Below are 20,174 nucleotides of genomic sequence, written 5' to 3' on the forward strand. Positions count from 1 at the left end.
GGGAGGGAAGAAAGGGGAGAAGCAAACAGGTGCAGGTGTGACCATGGACGCCAACTCCGCCGCCATCGGCACACGAAAAATTATGCATTAAAATGGAATAAAAAATGATGTTAAATTATTTTTTAAATCATAGACTCATCGTAGACGCGCGCTAATACTCAGACGGGCTCGATATGAATCACGACTATAAGATACCCGGTTTTGGTTAAACTGCACCGCAAAATGTGGGAGTAGTTAGGAATCTAAATCGAAGGGGACAGACACTCACACAACTACAGTTTTATATATATAGATATGACAGCGATTTTTATCACACAGGAAAAAAATGCCAGATGGTCACAGTTGGAATGCCTCTGATCAATATTTTACTCAATCACAATGGAACTGGGATTAAACAACAGCAATAATAATTGCAGCAAAACACTTTCGATTTCCAAGTTTCGCATTTATAGTTTCTTAGCCATTTTATATTCTTCTAATCATCATCATCACCATCACCACCATCACCATCATCATCACCACCACCATCATCATCATTGTTTAACGTCCGCTTTCCATGCTGGCATGGGTTGAACGATTTTGACTAAGGGCTGGCGAACCAGATGGCTGCACCAGACTCCAATCTTGATCTGGCAGAGTTTCTACAGCTGGATGCCCTTCCTAACGCCAGGATGCCCTTCCTAATGCCAGGATGTGAAAATATTTGTGAAAAATATTAAGCAACGAAATGGAAAAGACTAAAGACTATAACTGTGGATTGAAATTCTCATAGTAGCTTTGACAATATATTTACACAAACACTTGTGTGTACATGATCTGGGAGAAATAGCATCTAAGTCTCCTTGAAATTACTCATCTTGATTTGTAAAAGAATGTTTAAATTCGAAAATACATTGAGATTCACTGTCATCGTTTCTTGCCATCACTTCCTGCAGCAGACTGTGCACTTAACAAGAGATAGTTGTATAGTGACACTGTTTTAGAAGTTTTCAGCGCACATGCGCAGAGTTGGATTACTTCCGGTAGGCCGCCGGAAGTTCCCTCAAGCGCATGCACAGAGAACTGCCAACAGAAAGTTTTCCCGCTAGATCGGTATTAAAAGAAAGAAAAAACAAGCAAAAAGCCCTATCGAGTGGACACGACTTAACCTTCTCTCAAGGGAAACCCAACACGTAGAGAAGCCCCCTTCTACACGGGAACGGAGACAGCATTTTGGCTCACACAAGTTAGCTATTGTGAATAGTTTTATGGACTTGGCTACCGGTTCGCCCTGAAGAAGATATATGTGTATATATTTTATTTGCGAATCCGGACAAAATAAAGTATTATTTATTGCTGCTGAAGATAGTCGAAGTTTTAGTTTTCCTTTTGACAAAATTGAATGTAACAGGATAAGACCGACATCCCTCAAGTGTTCCTGAGACCTTCATCCTGTTACAGTTGCCTCCATGGTATGAATCTGTGTTATTGGACATGCCTGATGTTAGTTTCATCAGCCATATTCTTCTCTGCTGGCTTAGGGCATGCTTCAATATATCAATTTTGGAGTTTTCTTTCTCCTAGATCAGTGGTTCCCAACCAGGATCTATATGGTCCTGAGGGTCTATATAAGATTTTGGTGGGGACTATGTAATAGAACAGTAAGTTGGGGGATCCACATTAGTATTTTAAGGGCCCCTGATAAAATTTTGTTTTAGATTTATGTATTGGTATGTATTGCAAGAAACAGCTGGGTATCTTTGTCTAACATTTTACATAATTCAATCTACACAAGTTAATGTGTGGAAAACAAAATAGGAATTTTGAAAGGAGTTTCAATGAAACTAGTTTTTAAACATCGAATGGCTATGGGGTTCCACCAGAATAAAATAGTAATCAAAGGGGTCCATAGATAAGGAATCGTTGAGAACCCCTGCTTTATTAATTTCATCAGAAAAAAAAAAGATGTACTTTGGGATGTTATATGTGGTCCTATCAATTCATTTCAGCAGGTCCACATATAACATCCCAAGGTATATCTTTTTTTTTTCTGATGAAATTATGCTTATGTCACATAAATGCAAATTTAATGTACAAATTTGTAATTAGATTATTGAATATTAATTGAAATGGCTGTAAGAAGCAAACACGACCAATTTGTTAATAACAAATAATTGTTAACTTCCTTATCTCCATTTTCTTTCCTACTTTTAACTTTATAATGTATATATCATGTGATCACATGAACGACCAGGCTATCAGATGTTGCTACACATCGCTGGTCACAATGTGCTTCTCATTGTTTTAGCCTTCAAATGACGCCACCCCGCTGGCTAAGTGAGCAGACCAACAGAAGAAAGAGTGAGAGAAAGTTGTGGCGAAAGAGTACAGCAGGGATCGCCACCCCCCCCCCCCCCCTGCTGGAGCCTCGTGGAACTATAGGTGTTTTCGCTCAATAAACACTCACAACGTCCGATCTGGGGATCGAAACCATGATCCTACGACCGCTAGTCTGCTGCCCTAACTACTGGGCCATTGCGCCTCCATATATATATATAAGCCCATTGTGAGTGTGCGTGTGTATGTATATATATATATATATATATACATACATACACACTCACAATGGGCTTCTTTCAATTTTTGTCTACCAAATCCACTCACAAGGCTTTTGTTGGTCTGAGGCAATAGTAAAAGATACTTGCTCAAGATGCCATGCAGTGGGACTGAACCAGGAACCATATAGTTGGGTAGCAAGCATCTTACCGCACAGCCACACCTGCGCCTATACTCACATTTTCATATTGAAATAAAGAATTAAAGCAAAGGTTCTTTAACAGCTTAACCTTGGCCCAGAAGTATCCCAGAACAGGCATGTGAGTTGGAGGAATGAATTGCAAAATGTGTAGACATGGTAACCAGAATTTAAAAAAAAAAATGAAAAAAGTCGTGTGGTCATCACTGGTTTGATTTTCATAACTGTACCCAGATCTGAGCCAAGGCTAAATTTCGACATTTACATTGGAATACCACTATGCACTTGAAAAGTAAGCCATTGTGGTATGAATACATACCTTCAAAGGTAGGTAAGTGACTGTAAGGGAGGCAACTGTAGACTTGTGCCGCTTAATTTGTGGATTTGAGTACTTGAGCGTTACCTGTAGTTTGAATAAGCGTAATTAAAAGACTTATACAATAATTTCAATAAATAATTTAATCTTTTAATCTCACTATAAAAGTAAAGTGTTATCATTCACAGTGAATCCAAATTGACCGTTTATTGTTAAAAACAGTATACTTTACATTTCATTACGCGCATACACACCCACACACACGTGATTCAATCCATACATCCATATATATATATATATATTCCAAATATATACACGTTTTTATTATTATTTTGCAATTATTGTTATTTTATATTTAATATTTCTATTATATGTAATTTTCTAGATGTAATTTAATTGTTCATTTTGAATTGATAAAAGGTACTTTTTTTCTAATTTTTACATATATATTATATTTTGTGAAATTTGATTTAGTATTTCTAAATTGAATTTTTCCCTGTAAGTGAGGAACTATATTCCCTCAAAAAATTATCATTATTACATATATATATATATACTGGCGTGTTTGGAAAATAAGTGTTTTTTTGCCACTATGAAATATGACTCAACCAATCACTTCAGAACCAAGGTTGAATGGGCAACAACTGTCTAGAAATAGTATGGTCATCTCTTCTATGAGGGAGTGTGTCATTTAAAATTATTTGAGTAATTTACCTCATGGAGGATAAGGACTTTACGAACCAGTATACATATTCGTCATTGCTTACTGCAGGAGTTTAAAAAAAAAAAGAACTGCCCCTACAGAAGCAATGAAAAGCATTTGGGAAATGTGTGTGCGTGTGTTTGCTTATGCTTAAAGATCTATAAAATAATTATCATTTTGAGACAGTTACTGGCATGGATATGATTAGCTTAAACCTTTGAGAGTGGTTCCTCAGTATGGTTGAAGTCCAAAGAGAGTGGTTCCTCAGTATGGTTGAAACTATTAAAAGAAAGAAAAAACAAGCAAAAAAGAAGACAAAGGAGGAGGAGAAGGAAGAGGAGGAGGATGTGAAGATGGAGGAAGAAGAAAAGAAGGAAGAACGAAGAAGAGGAGGAAGGAGGAGAAGAAAAAGAAGAGAAAAAAAACAACAACTGTCAATTATGCAAAATCTTTATTTCTTTCTTTGATTGTTTCGGGAGCCATGATTGTTTGTTAAACGGGATTAAACAGTCATTTTGTTGTAGGCAGAATAGTTTAAAACCAGAATACATGCATTGATGACATAGGTTGCCATACACAAGATACAGAGGTCTTTGAGCACAAAGACAAGAATATATGCCAAATATACACAGCCAAGCACCGAGATCAAAGCAGACCAGTAAAGCATGTAAATTGGTATATAACCAGGAAAAAAACCTGAAAATTTAAACAGAAATATAAATTAAAGAATCCTTTATCATTTAGATCAAGTGGGTGTTGCATTTTATCTTTTTTTTTTAAAGAAAAATTTAGTTTAGAAAATTATATAATAACTAAGCATAGAATATGAATCTTTTATTAGACTGCGGTCATGCTGGGGCACCACCTTGAATTTGTAGTCGAATCAACCCCAGTACTTCTTTTTTAAGCCTGGTATCTATTTTAGTTCAAATTCCGCCGAGGTCGACTTTGCCTTTCATCCTTCTAGGGTCGATTAAGTAAGTACCAGTACGACTGGGGTCGATGTAATCGACTTTATCCGTTTGTCTCTCCTTGTTTGACCCCCTCAATGTTTAGCCCCTTGTGGGTAGTAAAGAAATAGGCATGTTAAAAGCATCAAGCACACATTGTAAAGTGAGTGATGTTAGGAAGCTGTAGAAACCCAAGCCAGATCAGACTGGAACCTGGTGTAGCTACCCAGCTTTCCGGTTCTGGTCAAACCATCCAACAACCCATGCCAGCATGGAAAAACGGACATTTGATGATGATGATGATGATGATAGTAGGAGCTCCATATATGTGAGTTATACAACTTTAATTAGCTGAGATTTTATATGCAATTAATTAGGCAAAACTAACTCTGCTGAAGTTTTTTCACGTCTAAATGAGAACATGTAAGGGAGATAATTCACATAAATCAACTAACTGACATTTTGGATTAAAAGACTCCACTGGTTGGTGCTTTTTACGTGCCACCGGCACGGAAGCCAGTCAAGGTGGGTGTGGCATCGGCCACATTCGGATGGTGCTTTTTACGTGCCTATATATATATATATATATATATAGTAATGATAATAATAATCCATGGATGCAATTTAAAAATATTTTAATGCATTGCTACAGGCATAATGATGTATTGGGATATTTGTAAATTCCATCCAAGGATTATATTATTATTATTATTACTGTATTTATCCTACATTATATCGGCACAGCTCGGTGTGACCCCAAGAAACTGATATCACTAGTTGGCAGTATTAGGCAATAGCTGGCATAATGGAATAGGCGCTTTTATATGGATATTCAAAATGTTCCCCGTAAACTAATATACCAAACAAGCATGGAATATGAATACACATACACACACATATATATGTATATATGTGTATGTGTATGTATTCATATTCCATGCTTGCCTGATACATTAGTTATTATATAATATTCTAAACCAGGCCTGGCCAACTCAAATTACATAGCAGACCACTTTAATCACAGAAAGCTTTTTGAGGGCCGCTTGGAAACTGACAGAATTGAAAGCATTTTGCTTTTTCATCCTATTATTACAATAATGAATGAATGCTCGTTGACTTCACATGAAATATTATCGTTGCAAAAACAGTAGGCACATGGCCTAGTGGTTAGAGCAGTGGACTCGCGGTCGAGGGATCGCGGGTTCAAATCTCAGACTGGGTGATGTGTGTGTTTATGAGCAAAATACCTAAGCTCCATGCGGATCAGGCAGAAGGTAATGGCGAACTTCTGCTGACTCTTTCGCCACAACATTCTCTCACTCTTTCCTCCTGCATCTTGCAGCTCACTTGCAATGGACCGGCGTCCTGTCCAGATGGGGAACCTATACACCAAGGAAACCGGTCCTTATGAGCCAGGCATGGCTCGAGAAGGAACGAACAAACAAAAACAGCAGATTCTTTCTTTTTTACTTTACATTACAATCTTTAATTTTTGATAACATTTTAAAAATGCTTGTTTAACCCTTTCGTTACCAACCTGGCTGAAACCGGCTCTGGCTCTGTAGTACAAATGTTTTGTTTTCATAAGTTTTGAATTAAAATCTTAGTCACAATTTATGTTTATAACACTAGTTGAATGTTAACTAGTTATTTTACTAAATTCTTTGTTATATTTAAAGTATTTGAAAGAAATACAGAGCATCTCAAAATAAATACAGTAACGAAAGTCTATGGGTCTCATGTGTCCTGAGGACCTCAGGTTGGCCGGCTCTGTTCTAAACAAAAGAATAGATCAATATGAAAACACATGTCTGCAGAACAGATTGATGTGAAATGGTTTGGGTCTGATATTGTTTACATTCTGAGGTCACTAGTGTGGTTTGACAAGAGGACTAAAGGTGAGTTAAAAAAAATAAACGATGGTATGTTGGCATCTCTAAATATATAAACGGCAAAATGTCTGTCTGTGTGTGTGTGTGTGTATCCTTTATACAAATCCACAATTTTTCAGTTAGAGGGCTTGCACTTTCAATGGTCATTCAAAACCGTCCAAGGATGGTCGTGCACATCTTTACATTTCCCCAGTTACCCCGCAAAGCCATTAAAAAATCAATAGAAGTGACTTTTTTGTGAATTTTCTACCCAAAATCCAATCAAAATGCCCAAAACTTGATACGCCAATTGAATGCCAGCTAGCTGTATGTGATTGGTCAGAGATTTGGACAGTACTCACGTGTATGTGCACATGCATGCAGCTGTATATGCATGCACTAGCACTATGACCTGGCAACGCCGGGTCATAGTGCTAGTATAAAAGAAGACAGTATGAAAGAACTTACTCAAGATTATCTGTGCTGCATAGAAGAGGATTCCAAGATTACAGTTTCTCACATTCATGAAATTTTCTTTTCCAACCAATGCTTCAACAATCCCAAAACCTCGTCCATATCTGGGATATAATGAGGATAATGAGAATCGTCAGATTAGCGAACTAAGAATATAACAATAACAAAATTATAACTACAACAACAACAACATATCTCACTGATTTCATTAACCATCATCACCATCAACATGAAGACCATCACCATCATCATCATCATGATCCTTATCACTGCTGCTGCTATCGCTGGTATTGTTTTCGGTCATGTTTGTTTGCTTGTCTATCCATGGATAAGATATCTCAAGAACTGCTGGATGGATTTAGATGAAACTTTCAGGAATGTTTGGCCTTATGACTGGCACAAACTGATTAGATTATGGGATTGATCCAGTACTGGACAAGGATTCTGGATTCATCATCATCATCATCGTTTGCTAGCATGGTTGGACGATTTTGACTGAGGGCTGGTGAACCAGATGGCTGCATCAGGCTCTAATCTTGATTTGGCAGAGTTTCTACAACTGGATGCCCTTCCTAATGCCAACCACTCCAAGAGTGTAGTGGGTGCTTTTTACGTGCCACCATGAAGTATTATGATCTTACAAACATGGCCCGCACACTCACCTTCACATTCCATGACTACCATTGGGATTGATCAGGTACCGGACAAGGATTCTGGATTATTTTTCCAGTTTTTTTCACTTAATTTTTGAGAGTGGTCGGTCCTTTTTTAGTATTCTCGTTTGTGAGAACATTTGAATTTATTTCGGATATTGTATTTCTAGCAAAATGCAAGTTAAGGTATGACATAGTACCAGTTTCTGCTATCCATATCATGTAGACTTAATCTAGAATATTGGTTCACTCTGTCTTACAAATTTGTCTTGTAATTATAAACTATTATTGACAACATAATCAATAATTTACATATAAAATATTGGTTTTAAATTTTGGACCAAGGCCAGTAATTTCAAGGAATGAGGTGTCTTCTTTGCAACTAACTCGGAACAGCAGAGATCACATTTGTGCACTGACCGACCGGCCGGCACACGCACTCGTGCTCGATACCTAAGTCGATTATATTGGCCAATAGTGCTCAACTGGTACTGATTTTATTAAGGCGGCGAGCTGGCAGAAACGCTAGCATGCTGGGTGAAATACTTAGCGGTATTTTGTCTGCCGCTACGTTCTGAGTTCAAATTCTGCCGAGGTCGACTTTGCCTTTCATCCTTTCGGGGTCGATTAAATAAGTACCAGTTACACACTGGGATCGATATAATCGACTTAATCTGTTCTTGTTTGTCCTTTCTGTGTTTAGCCCCTTGTGGGTAGTAAAGAAATAGAAATAGGTACTGATTTTATTGACCCCAAAACTGATGGAATTTGAACGCAGAAGATAAAGATGGACTAAATGAATGTTAAGCATTTTGTCCGGGTTGCTAACAATTCTGCCAGCTTTCTCCCTTGCATATAAAATACTGGTTTTAAATTCTGGCAAAAGGCCCACATATTCAGTAGAGGGCTGAGTTGATTATATCGAACCCCAGTGCTCAACTGGTACTTATTTTATCGACCCTGAAAAGATGAAAGGCAAAGTCAACCTTAGTGGGATTTGAACTCAGAATGGAAAAGATGGATGAAATGCTGCTAAGCATTTTGTTCTGGTGTGCTAAAGATTGCTGCCTTGCATATAAAATATTACATAGGCGCAGGAGTGGCTGTGTGGTAGCAGTTTACTTACCAACCACATGGTTCTGGGTTCAGTCCCACTGCATAGCACCTTGGGCAAGTGTCTTCTACTATAGCCTCAGGCTGACCAAAGCCTTGTGAGTGGATTTGGTAGATGGAAACTGAAAGAAGCCTGTCGTCTCTCTCTCTCTCTATATATATATATATATATGTAGCCTCAGGCCGACCAAAGCCTTGTGAGTGGATTTTGTAGATGGAAACTGAAAGAAGCCTGTCGTATATATATATATATATATATATAGGTGCAGGAGTGACTGTGTGGTAAACAGCTTGCTTACCAACCACATAGTTCTTGGTTCAGTTCCACTGCGTGGCACCTTGGGCAAGTGTCTTCTACTATAGCCTCGGGCTGACCAAGGCCTTGTGAGTGGATTTGGTAGATGGAAACTGAAAGAAGCCTGTCGTCTCTCTCTCTCTATATATATATATATATGTATGTGTGTGTATATTTTTGTGTGTCTGTGTTTGTCCCTCCAACATCGCTTGACAACCGATGGTGGTGTGTTTACCACCCCCTAACTTGGCAGTTCGGCAAAATAGACCGATAGAATAAGTACAAAGCTTACAAAGAATAAGTCCTGGGGGTCGATTTGCTTGACTAAAGGCAGTGCTCCAGCATGGCAGCAGTCAAATGACTGAAACAAGTAAAAGAGTAAAGAGAATATAATATACCTGTGACCATATAAACAAAGTGCTCACCAAAGATATAAATTCTGTCTGCCATTTACGGAGTGCAGATTTATTTTGCTTGTCTGATTCAAGTAAATAGCATTTGCATATTTTTTTCATCAATGAGAAAGACAAGATAAATTTTTGTATTCTATATCAGTTTGTTAATTTTTTTGTTGTTGTTGTATCTCAGGAGGGTTACTATGTCAATAATAAACACACACACACACACACACGCACAAGGGTTCTTTTCCAATTCTTTTATTTTTATCAGTCAATTTGGTTAATCATGTAACTAATTAACTAATCGACTGTTTCGTTAATTGCTTAGTCAATCAACCAATAAGATAGATTTGTCAGAGTTCTTTCATTGCTATTAGCTGTGTAACGTTACCACACATCATCATCATCATCGTTTAACGTCCGTTTTCCATGCTAGCATGGGTTGGACGGTTCGACTGGGGTCTGGGAAGCCAGGAGGCTGCACCAGGCTCCAGTCTGATCTGGCCGTGTTTCTACAGCTAACCACTCCGTGAGTGTAGTAGGTGCTTTTTATGTGCCAGGTGAGGCAGGCAACGGCCACGATCGGTTGGTGCTGTTTACATGCCACCGGCACAGAGGCCAGTCGGGGCGGCGCTGGCAATGGCTACGTTTGGATGGTTCTTTTACGTGCCACCGGCACTGGTATCACAACTACAATTTCCATTGATTTTTTATCAATTTCGATTTCATTTGCCTTAACAGGTCTTCACAAGCAGAGTTTTGTGTCCCAAGGAGGAAAGGTATGCATAAGTGGACTGGCTACATCCCAGGTAAAGGCCACGGGTTATGGTCTCACTTGTCCTGTCGGGTCTTCTCACGCACAGCATATTTCCAAAGGTCTTGGTCGACAATATATAAACAAGGTGAGAAAAAAATTGGGAATAAGATGAATCAGGTGTAAGAGAGAAAACTGTGTCAGTGTGGACAAGCATGTAATACATATAACGGATGAAAACTGCATAAAGTGCTGAGCACTCGATGGTCATAGGCACTGTTCTACAAATACCCAAGATGTACATCAACCGCATCAAAATAATCTCACCATTCTTGGAGGCTCTGTATAAGTGACAACAGCATTAACTCTTTCGTTACCAACCCAGCTGAAACTGCCTCTAGCTCTGTAGTACAAATGTCTTGTTTTCATAAGTTTTGAATTAAAATCTTCCACCAAACCTTAATCACAATTTATGTTACTAACACTAGCTTAATGATAACTAAGTTATTTTACTAAATTCTTTGTCATATTTAAGGTGATTGAAAAAACACAGGGCATCTCAAAATAAATACAGTAACAAAAGGGTTAAAAACAGAATTTCCATCCCTTCCTTTGACAATCTTCTAAAATATAATTTCAAAAATAGGACAGTTACAAATAGCAAGCTTACTTCCCAACCAGGTGGTTCTGGGTTCAGTTCCACGGTGTAACACCTTGTGCAAGTGTCTTCTGCTATAGCCTTAGGCAACCTTGTGGATTTGGTGGATGGAGACTGAAAGAAGTGAGTGACTGAGACCTTTCATGATATGCTGTGCTTCAGAAGATTCATCAAGCCAAGTGAAATCATAGTTAGGATAAGGGTTAGGGTTGCCAATGTCATATGAATGACACCTGTAGTTGTGGCTGTTGCTGGTGTTATGTAGATGGCACCCATGCCGGTGGCTTGTAAAAAGCGCCCATTACACTCTTCGAGTGGTTGGCATTAGGAAAGGTATCCAGCCATAGAAACTATGCCAAAAGTGGCGAGCTGGCAGAAACATTAGCACGCCGGGTGAAATGCTTAGTGGTATTTCGTCTGCGGTTACGTTCTGAGTTCAAATTCCGCCGAGGTCGACTTTGCCTTTCATCATTTTTGGGGTCATTAAATTAAGTACCAGTTACGCAGTTAATCCGTTTGTCTGTCCTTGCTTGTCCTCTACATGTTTAGCCCCTTGTGGGTAGTAAAGAAATAGGTATTTTGTCTGCTGTTACGTTCTGAGTTCAAATTCTGCCGAGGTTGACTTTGCCTTTCATCCTTTCGGGGTCGATAAATTGAGTACCAGTTGAACACTAGGGTTAATGTAATCGACTTAATCCGTTTGTCTGTCCTTGTTTGTCCCCTCTATGTTTAGCCCCTTGTAAGCAATAAAGAAATAAGAAACTATGCCAAATCAGACTGGAACTTGGTGCAGTTCTTCAGCTTCCCAGTTCCAGTGAAACCATAAACATCTAACACATGCCAGTATGGAAAGCGGACGTTAAAAGATGGTGATAAATATATATGTGTGTGTGTGTTTTGTCTTTGCATCTATATTTGTCAGTTAACACTGCTTGACAACCATGCTGGTGTGTTTATGTCTCTGTAACCTAGCAGTTCATCATCAGAGATCGATAGAATAAGTACCAAGCTTAAAGAAAATAAGTACTTGTACTTGTGGCGACATTCATGCTGGGCGGGTTGAGTCGGCTTCTTCTACCACCCTCGAGGCATCTCTAACCATGGCAGCCCACACACGATGGTCCTGCGCCTAGTTCACTGGAGATAGCGAGCCAGTTATGGTTCCATTGGCGCAGGCCCACCACCTGCGGACCCGTGAGCACGGAGAGGTCCTCCTTGACCATTGTAACCCAGGTCTTCAGCTGCCTGCCAGCGCGTTTCCACCAGTTGGGAAGTGGAGTTGGGAGAAGGACATCACGGCTCAGTTCATCCAACTGAAAGAAAATAAGTACTGAGGTTGATTCATTCCACTAAAAATCCTTTGTGGTGGTGCCCCAGTATGGCCGCAGTCTGCTGACTGAAATGTGTGAAAAGTAAATAAGTTACTTACTTTGATGTCAAAACTTTTGAACAGCTAACATTGTTACCCAAATCACAAACAGCTTTGAAAGTTGGATCTGCTTCTTTCCGGATTTCTACATAAAGCGCATAGATGCTGAGGAGAATGCCCACAAAACTGAATATGATTCTATCTGTTGAGTTGTCCATGAAAAAATAATAGATCTGGGCAGTTTCCATGGTTTGACCTTAAAATGAAACGAAAAGGAGAAAAATAATTAAATAAAAAGTACCTGAAACTATAACAATAATAATAATGATAATGAAATTATTGTATACAGTGCTCAGGTGCACCACAACTTGTCAAAAAGTACATATAAAGCATATGCAGGAGTGGCTGTGTGGTAAGTAGCTTGTTTACCAACCACATGGTTCCGGGTTCAGTCCCACTGCGTGGCACCTTGGGCAAGTGTCTTCTACTATAGCGGTGCTCCAGCATGGCCGCAGTCAAATGACTGAAACAGGTAAAAGAGTAAAAGAGTAATGTACAAATGTCTGGTAAGCGAACAATGTATGAGTCAGATACATGCTTGCGTGTGAATGGAGGGGAGAAAATCAGGTGTAGTGTTGGCGAATCAAGCATGGAAGTTTTGAAGGATGCAGTGCTCCGACAACTAACAACTGATGCTGGCAGTTTGTTCCATGCTTCAGCAACTCTTAGCATGAAAAAATGTTTCCGAAAGTCATGGGAGCTGTGCTGTTTTCTGACTTTGTAAACATGTCCCACGGGTGTTAGACAGGTGGAGTTTGAAAAGGTGCTCAGAGTTATTGTTTGTAAGATGGTTAATAATTTTATGGGTGTCTGTCAAAGGAATTAAAAGATTAATAGATGAAAAATTAAAGGATTAAAAGATTAATGGGTGGTCACTCAGTTGACCCTCTTTGCCTCATACATTCTTTTCAATCACCTGTCTTTTGCAAGAGAGTATATTATGCAGTTAAGAAATTCATTTCCCAACCATGTGGTTTCAGGTTCAATCCCACTGCACAGCACCTTGGACAAATGTCTTCTGCTATAGCCTCAGGCTGACCAAAGCCTTGTGAGTGAATTTGGTGGATGGAAACTGAAGAAAGCCCATAGTATCTATGTGTGTGCGTGATATGTACATGTGTATATATATATATATATGTTTGTTTACATTCATAGCCGTAGGAGTGGCTGTGTGGTAAGTAGCTTGCTTATGAACCACATGGTTCCGGGTTCAGTCCCACTGCGTGGCACCTTGGACAAGTGTCTTCAACTATAGCCTCGGGCCGACCAAAGCCTTGTGAGTGGATTTGGTAGACGGAAACTGAAAGAAGCCTGTCATATATATGTATTAATATATGTATGCGTGTGTATATGTTTGTGTGTCTGTGTTTGTCCCCCAGAATACTGCTTGACAACCGATGCTGGTGTGCTTACGTCCCCCGTAACTTAGCGGTTCGGCAAAAGATACCGATAAAATAAGTACTAGGCTTACAAAGACTAAGTCCTGGGGTCAATTTGCTCGACTAAAGGCAGTGCTCCAGCATGGCCACAGTCACATGACTGAAACAAGTAAAGGAGTATTTGTACTTCATTGAAAATACTGAATTGCTGTAGTGACATTATTGTTATTTTCTCCGTTCTCAAATTACTTTTGGTGGAAACATGTCTTCTAAGACATGTGGAATAAAAGACACTTTACTTTAAAAACAAATAAGGTTTAAAGACAGGAAAGGCACCTGGACACAAAACAATCACTCAATAATGCATTCACCTAACTCACACCAGCATAGAAAAGAAATAGACTTAAAAAGGAATGAGCAAATAACATCTGACAGGAAAAGAAAAAGAAAACTATATTTATATTCTGTTGTGTCTGGGGAGAGTCATTTTATTTTTGTGCCTTATAATGTAACACACACACCGGTAAAATTTCCACTTTTTTCTTATTTTTATTCTCCTGAAATTTTCGTTGCGTCTTGCAACCTTTTCAATAGTTTTACCGGTGAGCGTGTTATATTATAAGGCACAAAAAGAAAATGGCTCTCCCCAGACACAACAGAATATGCTTCAACACACGAACTCATATAAAGAATCTTGCAAACCAAATCCAAAAACGAAATATATTTATAAAGATCTCAAAACAAATATTGCAGTAAGTTACCCATTAATACTGTGTATTAATTCAATAAATAAATTCACTAAAATATTTGGGTTTATTTTTTTTTTATTATTTAATTCTTTTTAAGGGGCCAAAGAAGGACAGACAAATGGATTAAGTCGATTACATCGACCCCAGTACGTAACTGGTACTTATTTACTTGACCCCGAAAGGATGAAAGGCAAAGTCAACCCCGGCGGAATTTGAACTCAGAACGTAACTTAATGTTATATCATTTATCTTTTACTTGCTTCAGTCATCAGACTTGAGCCAACGAGACATTTTTTTAGCCTTAGACATGCTAAAGATAGCAGCCTGAACTCCTTCACATCACACCCACCATACAAAAACACGAAAAGAAATACAGTAGAATCTCTGTTTAAAATTTAATTCATTGCTGAAGGCTGTTTTGTCACATGAATTATTTATAAACGGAAACTATTTTTCCCATGAGAAATTGAAGAAAAAGCTCAGTCAATTTAATCCTTTAGAATTTAAGCCAGCCACATCCGGCCAAAATAATCTACCTGTTTTATCTTCAAACTGACCAGATCCGGCTTCTAACACTTACAACTACAATATTATTCAGAAATTAAACAATTACATCATTGAAATCTCAAAACTGCAAGGTAATACTCTTTTACTTGTTTCAGTCATTTGACTGCGGCCATGCTGGAGCACCGCCTTTAGTCGAGCAAATCGACCCCGGGACTTATTCTTTGTAAGCCCAGTACTTATTCTATCGGTCTCTTTGCCGAACAGCTAAGTGACGGGGGCATAAACACACCAGCATCAGTTGTCAGGCAATGCTAGGGGGACAAACACACACACATACATATATATATTATATATATTATATATATATATATATATACATATATACGACAGGCTTCTTTCAGTTTCCGTCTACCAAATCCACTCACAAGGCATTGGTCGGCCCGGGCTATAGCAGAAGACACTTGCCCAAGGTGCCACGCAGTGGGACTGAACCCGGAACCATGTGGTTGGTTAGCAAGCTACTTACCACACAGCCACTCCTGCATGACTAATTTTTACTTATGTGAATAAATAACTACTAAATTTGATCTTTTCAGGGTTGATTAAATAAGTACCAGTTACGCACTGGGGACGATGTAATCGACTTAATACCTATGTCTGTCCTTGTTTGTCCCCTCTATGTTTAGGCCCTTGTGGATAGTAAAGAAATAGGTATTTTGTCTGCTGCTATGTTCTGAGTTCAAATTCCTCCGAAGTCAACATTGCGTTTCATCCTTTCGGGATCGATTAAATAAGTACCAGTTACGCACTGGGGTCGATGTAATCGACTTAATCCGTTTGTCTGTCCTTCTTTGTCCCCTCTATGTTTAGCCCCTTGTGGGCAATAAAGAATTAAATAATAAAAAAAATAAACCCAAATATTTTAGTGAATTTATTTATTGTCTTTGCAGTCTAGACAATAAAGTGAGCGTAACCATTATACAGCTTCCAACTTTGAGTAGTTGGTCTCTATTAAAAAAATAAGCATTTGAAGCTCTTATTGAAGATGTCTGTTACATGTCATTGTAAGCTGTATTGATGATACCCAACTATTAATGATATTTCTGGGTATTTTTAGCTAACCACTTGAGGTTGTAACCAAGGATACTACATGGAAATAAAGACAGTGAACAAGTCAGACGAACTGACTCGAGCCTGGCTAGTCTCTCTCTCTCTCTCTCTCTTTACACAAAAGCAGTTGTTAGCCATGGAGAAATGCCAATATTTCATTCAACATACATACCTGCCTCTACACCAAAAGATGTGTGAGTAGAACAGGTGTGTTATTTAGTAGTTTGTGGTGCAGTACCATGTGGTTTATTGTGGCATGGTGTAGTATAGTTCTATATTTAAGAGATGAGGAATTATGTACATTATTTACATTCAACGGATATTTGTCCTCATCTTGTATGTTGTTAACACAACGTTTTGGCTGATTTACCCTCCAGCCTTCATCAGGTGTCTTGAGGAAATTTCAAACCTGGGTTCTCATTCATAAAGTATTTTTTCGATGTTGTTGTTGTTATTGTTGTTATTATTATTATTATGATTATTCAGGTCACTGCCTGGAATTGGACTTGGAATCTTGGGGTTAGCAGCCATTGCTTTTAACCACTATGCCATATGCCCAAGTCACAAAAACATCAATTTTTGTTGGAGGAAACCCAAACTTATTAAATAGGTACCAGTACATGAATGGTATTTTTTATCCTCTACCTGCCCCTGGTAAAAAAAAAAAAAAAAAGAAATAGGCCTCAGTAGGATTTGAACCTGGAATGAAAATTGACCTAACTTTTAAGTTAAATACAAAGCATTTTGTCCACTGCACTACATGTACAGAGATAGTATTTTTAACATAGAGCAAATGCTACATTTTAATGGAAAGGACACAGACAATAAAATAAACACCAGTAAATAACCGGTACATACTTGTGATCCTAGACAAATACAATATAAGGCAAATTTGGTAGGATTTAAAATCAGTATATAAATACCTATTTCTTTATGACCCACAAGGGGCTAAACACAGAGAGAACAAAAAAGGACAGACAAACGGATTAAGTCGATTATATCGACCCCAGTGTGTAACTGGTACATAGTTAATCGACCCCGAAAGGATGAAAGGCAAAGTCGGCCTCGGCGGAAATTGAACTCAGAACGTAACAGCAGACGAAATACCTATTTCTTTACTACCCACAACGGGCTAAACACAGAGAGGACAAACAAGGACAGACAAACGGATTAAGTCAATTATATCGACCCCAGTGCGTAACTGGTACTTATTTAATCAACCCCGAAAGGATGAAAGGTAAAGTCAACCTCGGTGGAATTTGAACTCAGAACGTAACGGCAACAATTTTGGACACCTTTTTGAATTCCATATGTCTAACACTAATGGACATGCTTTTGAAAACATTCTTTCATGCTCAGAATTGCTGAAGTATGGAATAAACTACCTGCATCAGTTGTTAGCTGATAAGACAATACATCCTTCAAAACTTCCATTCTTCTTGAAATTCATCAACACTACACCTGATGCCCCCACCCCTGCTACTTCTTCCTTTTTTTTTTTAGTGACTTATTCACAGTTCACTTCTTGTACATATTTTATGCAATGTTTGTGCAGTTTTGGTTACTTTTTCTGATGAGTTGTAGTGCACCTGAGGGCGGTGAGCTGGCAGAATCGTTAGCACACCAGGCGAAATGCTTAGCAGTATTTTGTCTGCTGCTACGTTCTGAGTTCAAATTCCGCCAAGGTCGACTTTGCTTTTCATCCTTTCGGGGTCAATTAAATAAGTACCAGTTACACACTGGCGTCAATATAATCGACTTAATCTGTTTGTCCCCTCTGTGTTTAGCCCCTTGTAGTAAAGAAATATGTAGTGCACCTGAGTTCATTATTATCTTGCAGTTTTAATTCTCACAGTACCAACCCATCATAAAAAAATTTAAAAAATGGAAAATATTCTGCTACATCCTTTTCTAAAACTAAGCCAAAAATTGAGAACAGATGGATGACCGTGGCAAAAATGGTTAGAGTGGATGGTCCTACCCTAAGCAACCACCAGCAAATTGGAGAGCAACAGTTGAGCAAGGCCTTGTGCTTTGGTGATCAGGATAATCCTAGATTTGCAGGGTTCCTTGATTGACCCCAGCTGTATATTTTACTCTTTTACTTGCTTCAGTCATTTGACTGTGGCCATGCTGGAGCACCACCTTTAGTTGAGCAAATCGACCCCAGGACTTATTCTTTGGAAGCCTAGTACTTATTCTCACGGTCTCTTTTGCCGAACCACTAAGTTACGGGGGACGTAAACACACCAGCATCGGTTGTCAAGCAATGTTGGGGGGACAAACAAACATATACATACACATACATGTATACATATATACGACGAGGTTCTTTCAGTTTCCGTCTACCAAATCCACTCACAAGGCTTTGGTCGGCCCGGGGCTATGGTAGAAGACACTTGCCCAAGGTCCCACGCAGTGGGACTGAACCCAAAACCATGTGATCGAAAAATATTAGGATCTTTTCGGTTTGAACGGTAGTTTTTTCTAGCGGTGTCATATGAAATTGTCACCCATCTTATGACCCTAGTATCAATCTATTGCATTTCAATCTGTTTTAAGGGTTTAGAGGGTTGTTAGGGTTAGGGGTGGGGGGAAGAGTATCTTTTTTTCTTCTCAGAATGTAAATAAATCCAATCTGTTTCTTAAACGGGACATATTCATACGGCACAGAATGTTTTTCACCTCATAGACATCATTGATTGGTTTGAAACTGCAGAATTGGAAGAAAAACAACAACAAATATCTTACAACTAAGAAATTTTCTCAATAAAGCCAAGAGGAAAAGATGTTTTATAAACACATTCTCCCAGTATACGAAGTTTAAAAGTGTTTAGTTACGTGGAAATTATTTAAAAAAAACCTGCCGGTCAAACCGAAAAGATCCAAATATTTTAATATATGGTGAAATTATTTGTTAAGTAAGTTGTGAAGTCTTTCCAAGTTCATTAACAAATACCCAGTTATCACTGTGTGGTAAGAAACTACCTTGGCGACAGAGAGAGAGAGGGGGAGAGAGAGAGACAGAGAGGGTGAGAAACACACGAGAGAGAGAGAGAGAGAGAGAGAGCAAAAACGTCCGAAGAGAATTATAGCATAAACAAAAAAAAATATACAACACGCATACATAAATTTATCTTTTACCTTAAACCCTAACCCTAAACACCGGGTGTGCGCATTCTTTACCATTGCCCTGTATAACGTATATATAAACATATATATACGTTACGTATATGTTTATATGTAACGTATGCATGTATAATAATAATGCGCGTATATATTTCAAAATCAAAACAAAGAAACAGGTACATGTAATTTGTGGATTAAGATAAACGTTATTATATATATATATTAGGCGACGACCAATGCTTTCCTTAACGAATACATCACTAAAAATATTTGTTAAATGATAACGGTAAAAAAGAAAAGAGGAAGAAAAGAAAGTTCGACATAGTAACCTGACACAAAATAACTATATATTAATGGTATGTTGTAAGAATATAAGAGAGTTCTAGTAAAAACATAGCAAGCCGAATATGTGTCTGTGTGTGCATCAGGAAAGAGGTTATCATGACTTGTTGCTTAGTCTCATGTCAAAGTACACAGGATAAAAACTATGATTGAATACGCTCCAATCAGGACCAACACGTATTTCGCGTATATTCAACATCACGCACAGAATATATTATTACTAAAAAGAGTCTCCTATTTTTCAAGACGATATTTTTGCCGCTATTTCTAGCGAGTAGGAGGGGTGTATTGTGTGGCTTGCAGATCAAGCAATGGTGTTTTAATAAACAGGTGCGTCTAGAAAAAAATCAATTAATAAAATATAGCTGTTAGTGTGTGTTAAGAGAGAGATAGAAATATCAAGAAATTACCTTGAGTGATTTGATGTTGGTGAATGGTGTTAAGGGAGACAACTGCACAACTCTTTCCAGCAAAGCTTTCAGTCGATTCAATGAGTTCACAATAACCGCAATATACTGTGTGTGTGTATGCGCGTGTGTTTGTGTGCGTGCGTGTGTTTGTGTGTACGTGCGTGTGTGTATTTGGTAGTGTAGATGTGTATACTTTTGAG

The 20,174-nt window shown here is 38.5% G+C and overlaps 1 protein-coding gene across 2 annotated transcripts; it reads right to left on the bottom strand.

Annotated features, from left to right (window-relative positions):
- Positions 1-4,185: 4,185 nt before the first annotated feature.
- LOC115222593 (vitamin K epoxide reductase complex subunit 1-like protein 1) lies at positions 4,186-20,147 on the bottom strand. Of its 2 annotated transcripts, none has more exons than XM_029792884.2 (4): positions 19,975-20,147; positions 12,349-12,544; positions 7,043-7,152; positions 4,186-4,449 (listed from the first exon to the last, which is right to left on the bottom strand). In XM_029792884.2, exons 2-4 carry the CDS (start codon positions 12,534-12,536, stop codon positions 4,256-4,258), a joined length of 492 nt encoding a protein of 163 aa, XP_029648744.1. In that variant the 5' UTR covers positions 12,537-12,544; positions 19,975-20,147; the 3' UTR covers positions 4,186-4,255. The 2 variants fall into 2 exon arrangements, with proteins under 2 accessions (XP_029648744.1, XP_036367597.1); XM_036511704.1 differs by lacking the exon at positions 19,975-20,147 and adding an exon at positions 19,552-19,716 and having other exon boundaries at positions 4,186-4,448; positions 7,041-7,152.
- Positions 20,148-20,174: the final 27 nt, after the last annotated feature.

Source organism: Octopus sinensis, linkage group LG20, assembly GCF_006345805.1.
Source record: "Octopus sinensis linkage group LG20, ASM634580v1, whole genome shotgun sequence".
Classification (NCBI taxonomy): domain Eukaryota; kingdom Metazoa; phylum Mollusca; class Cephalopoda; order Octopoda; family Octopodidae; genus Octopus; species Octopus sinensis.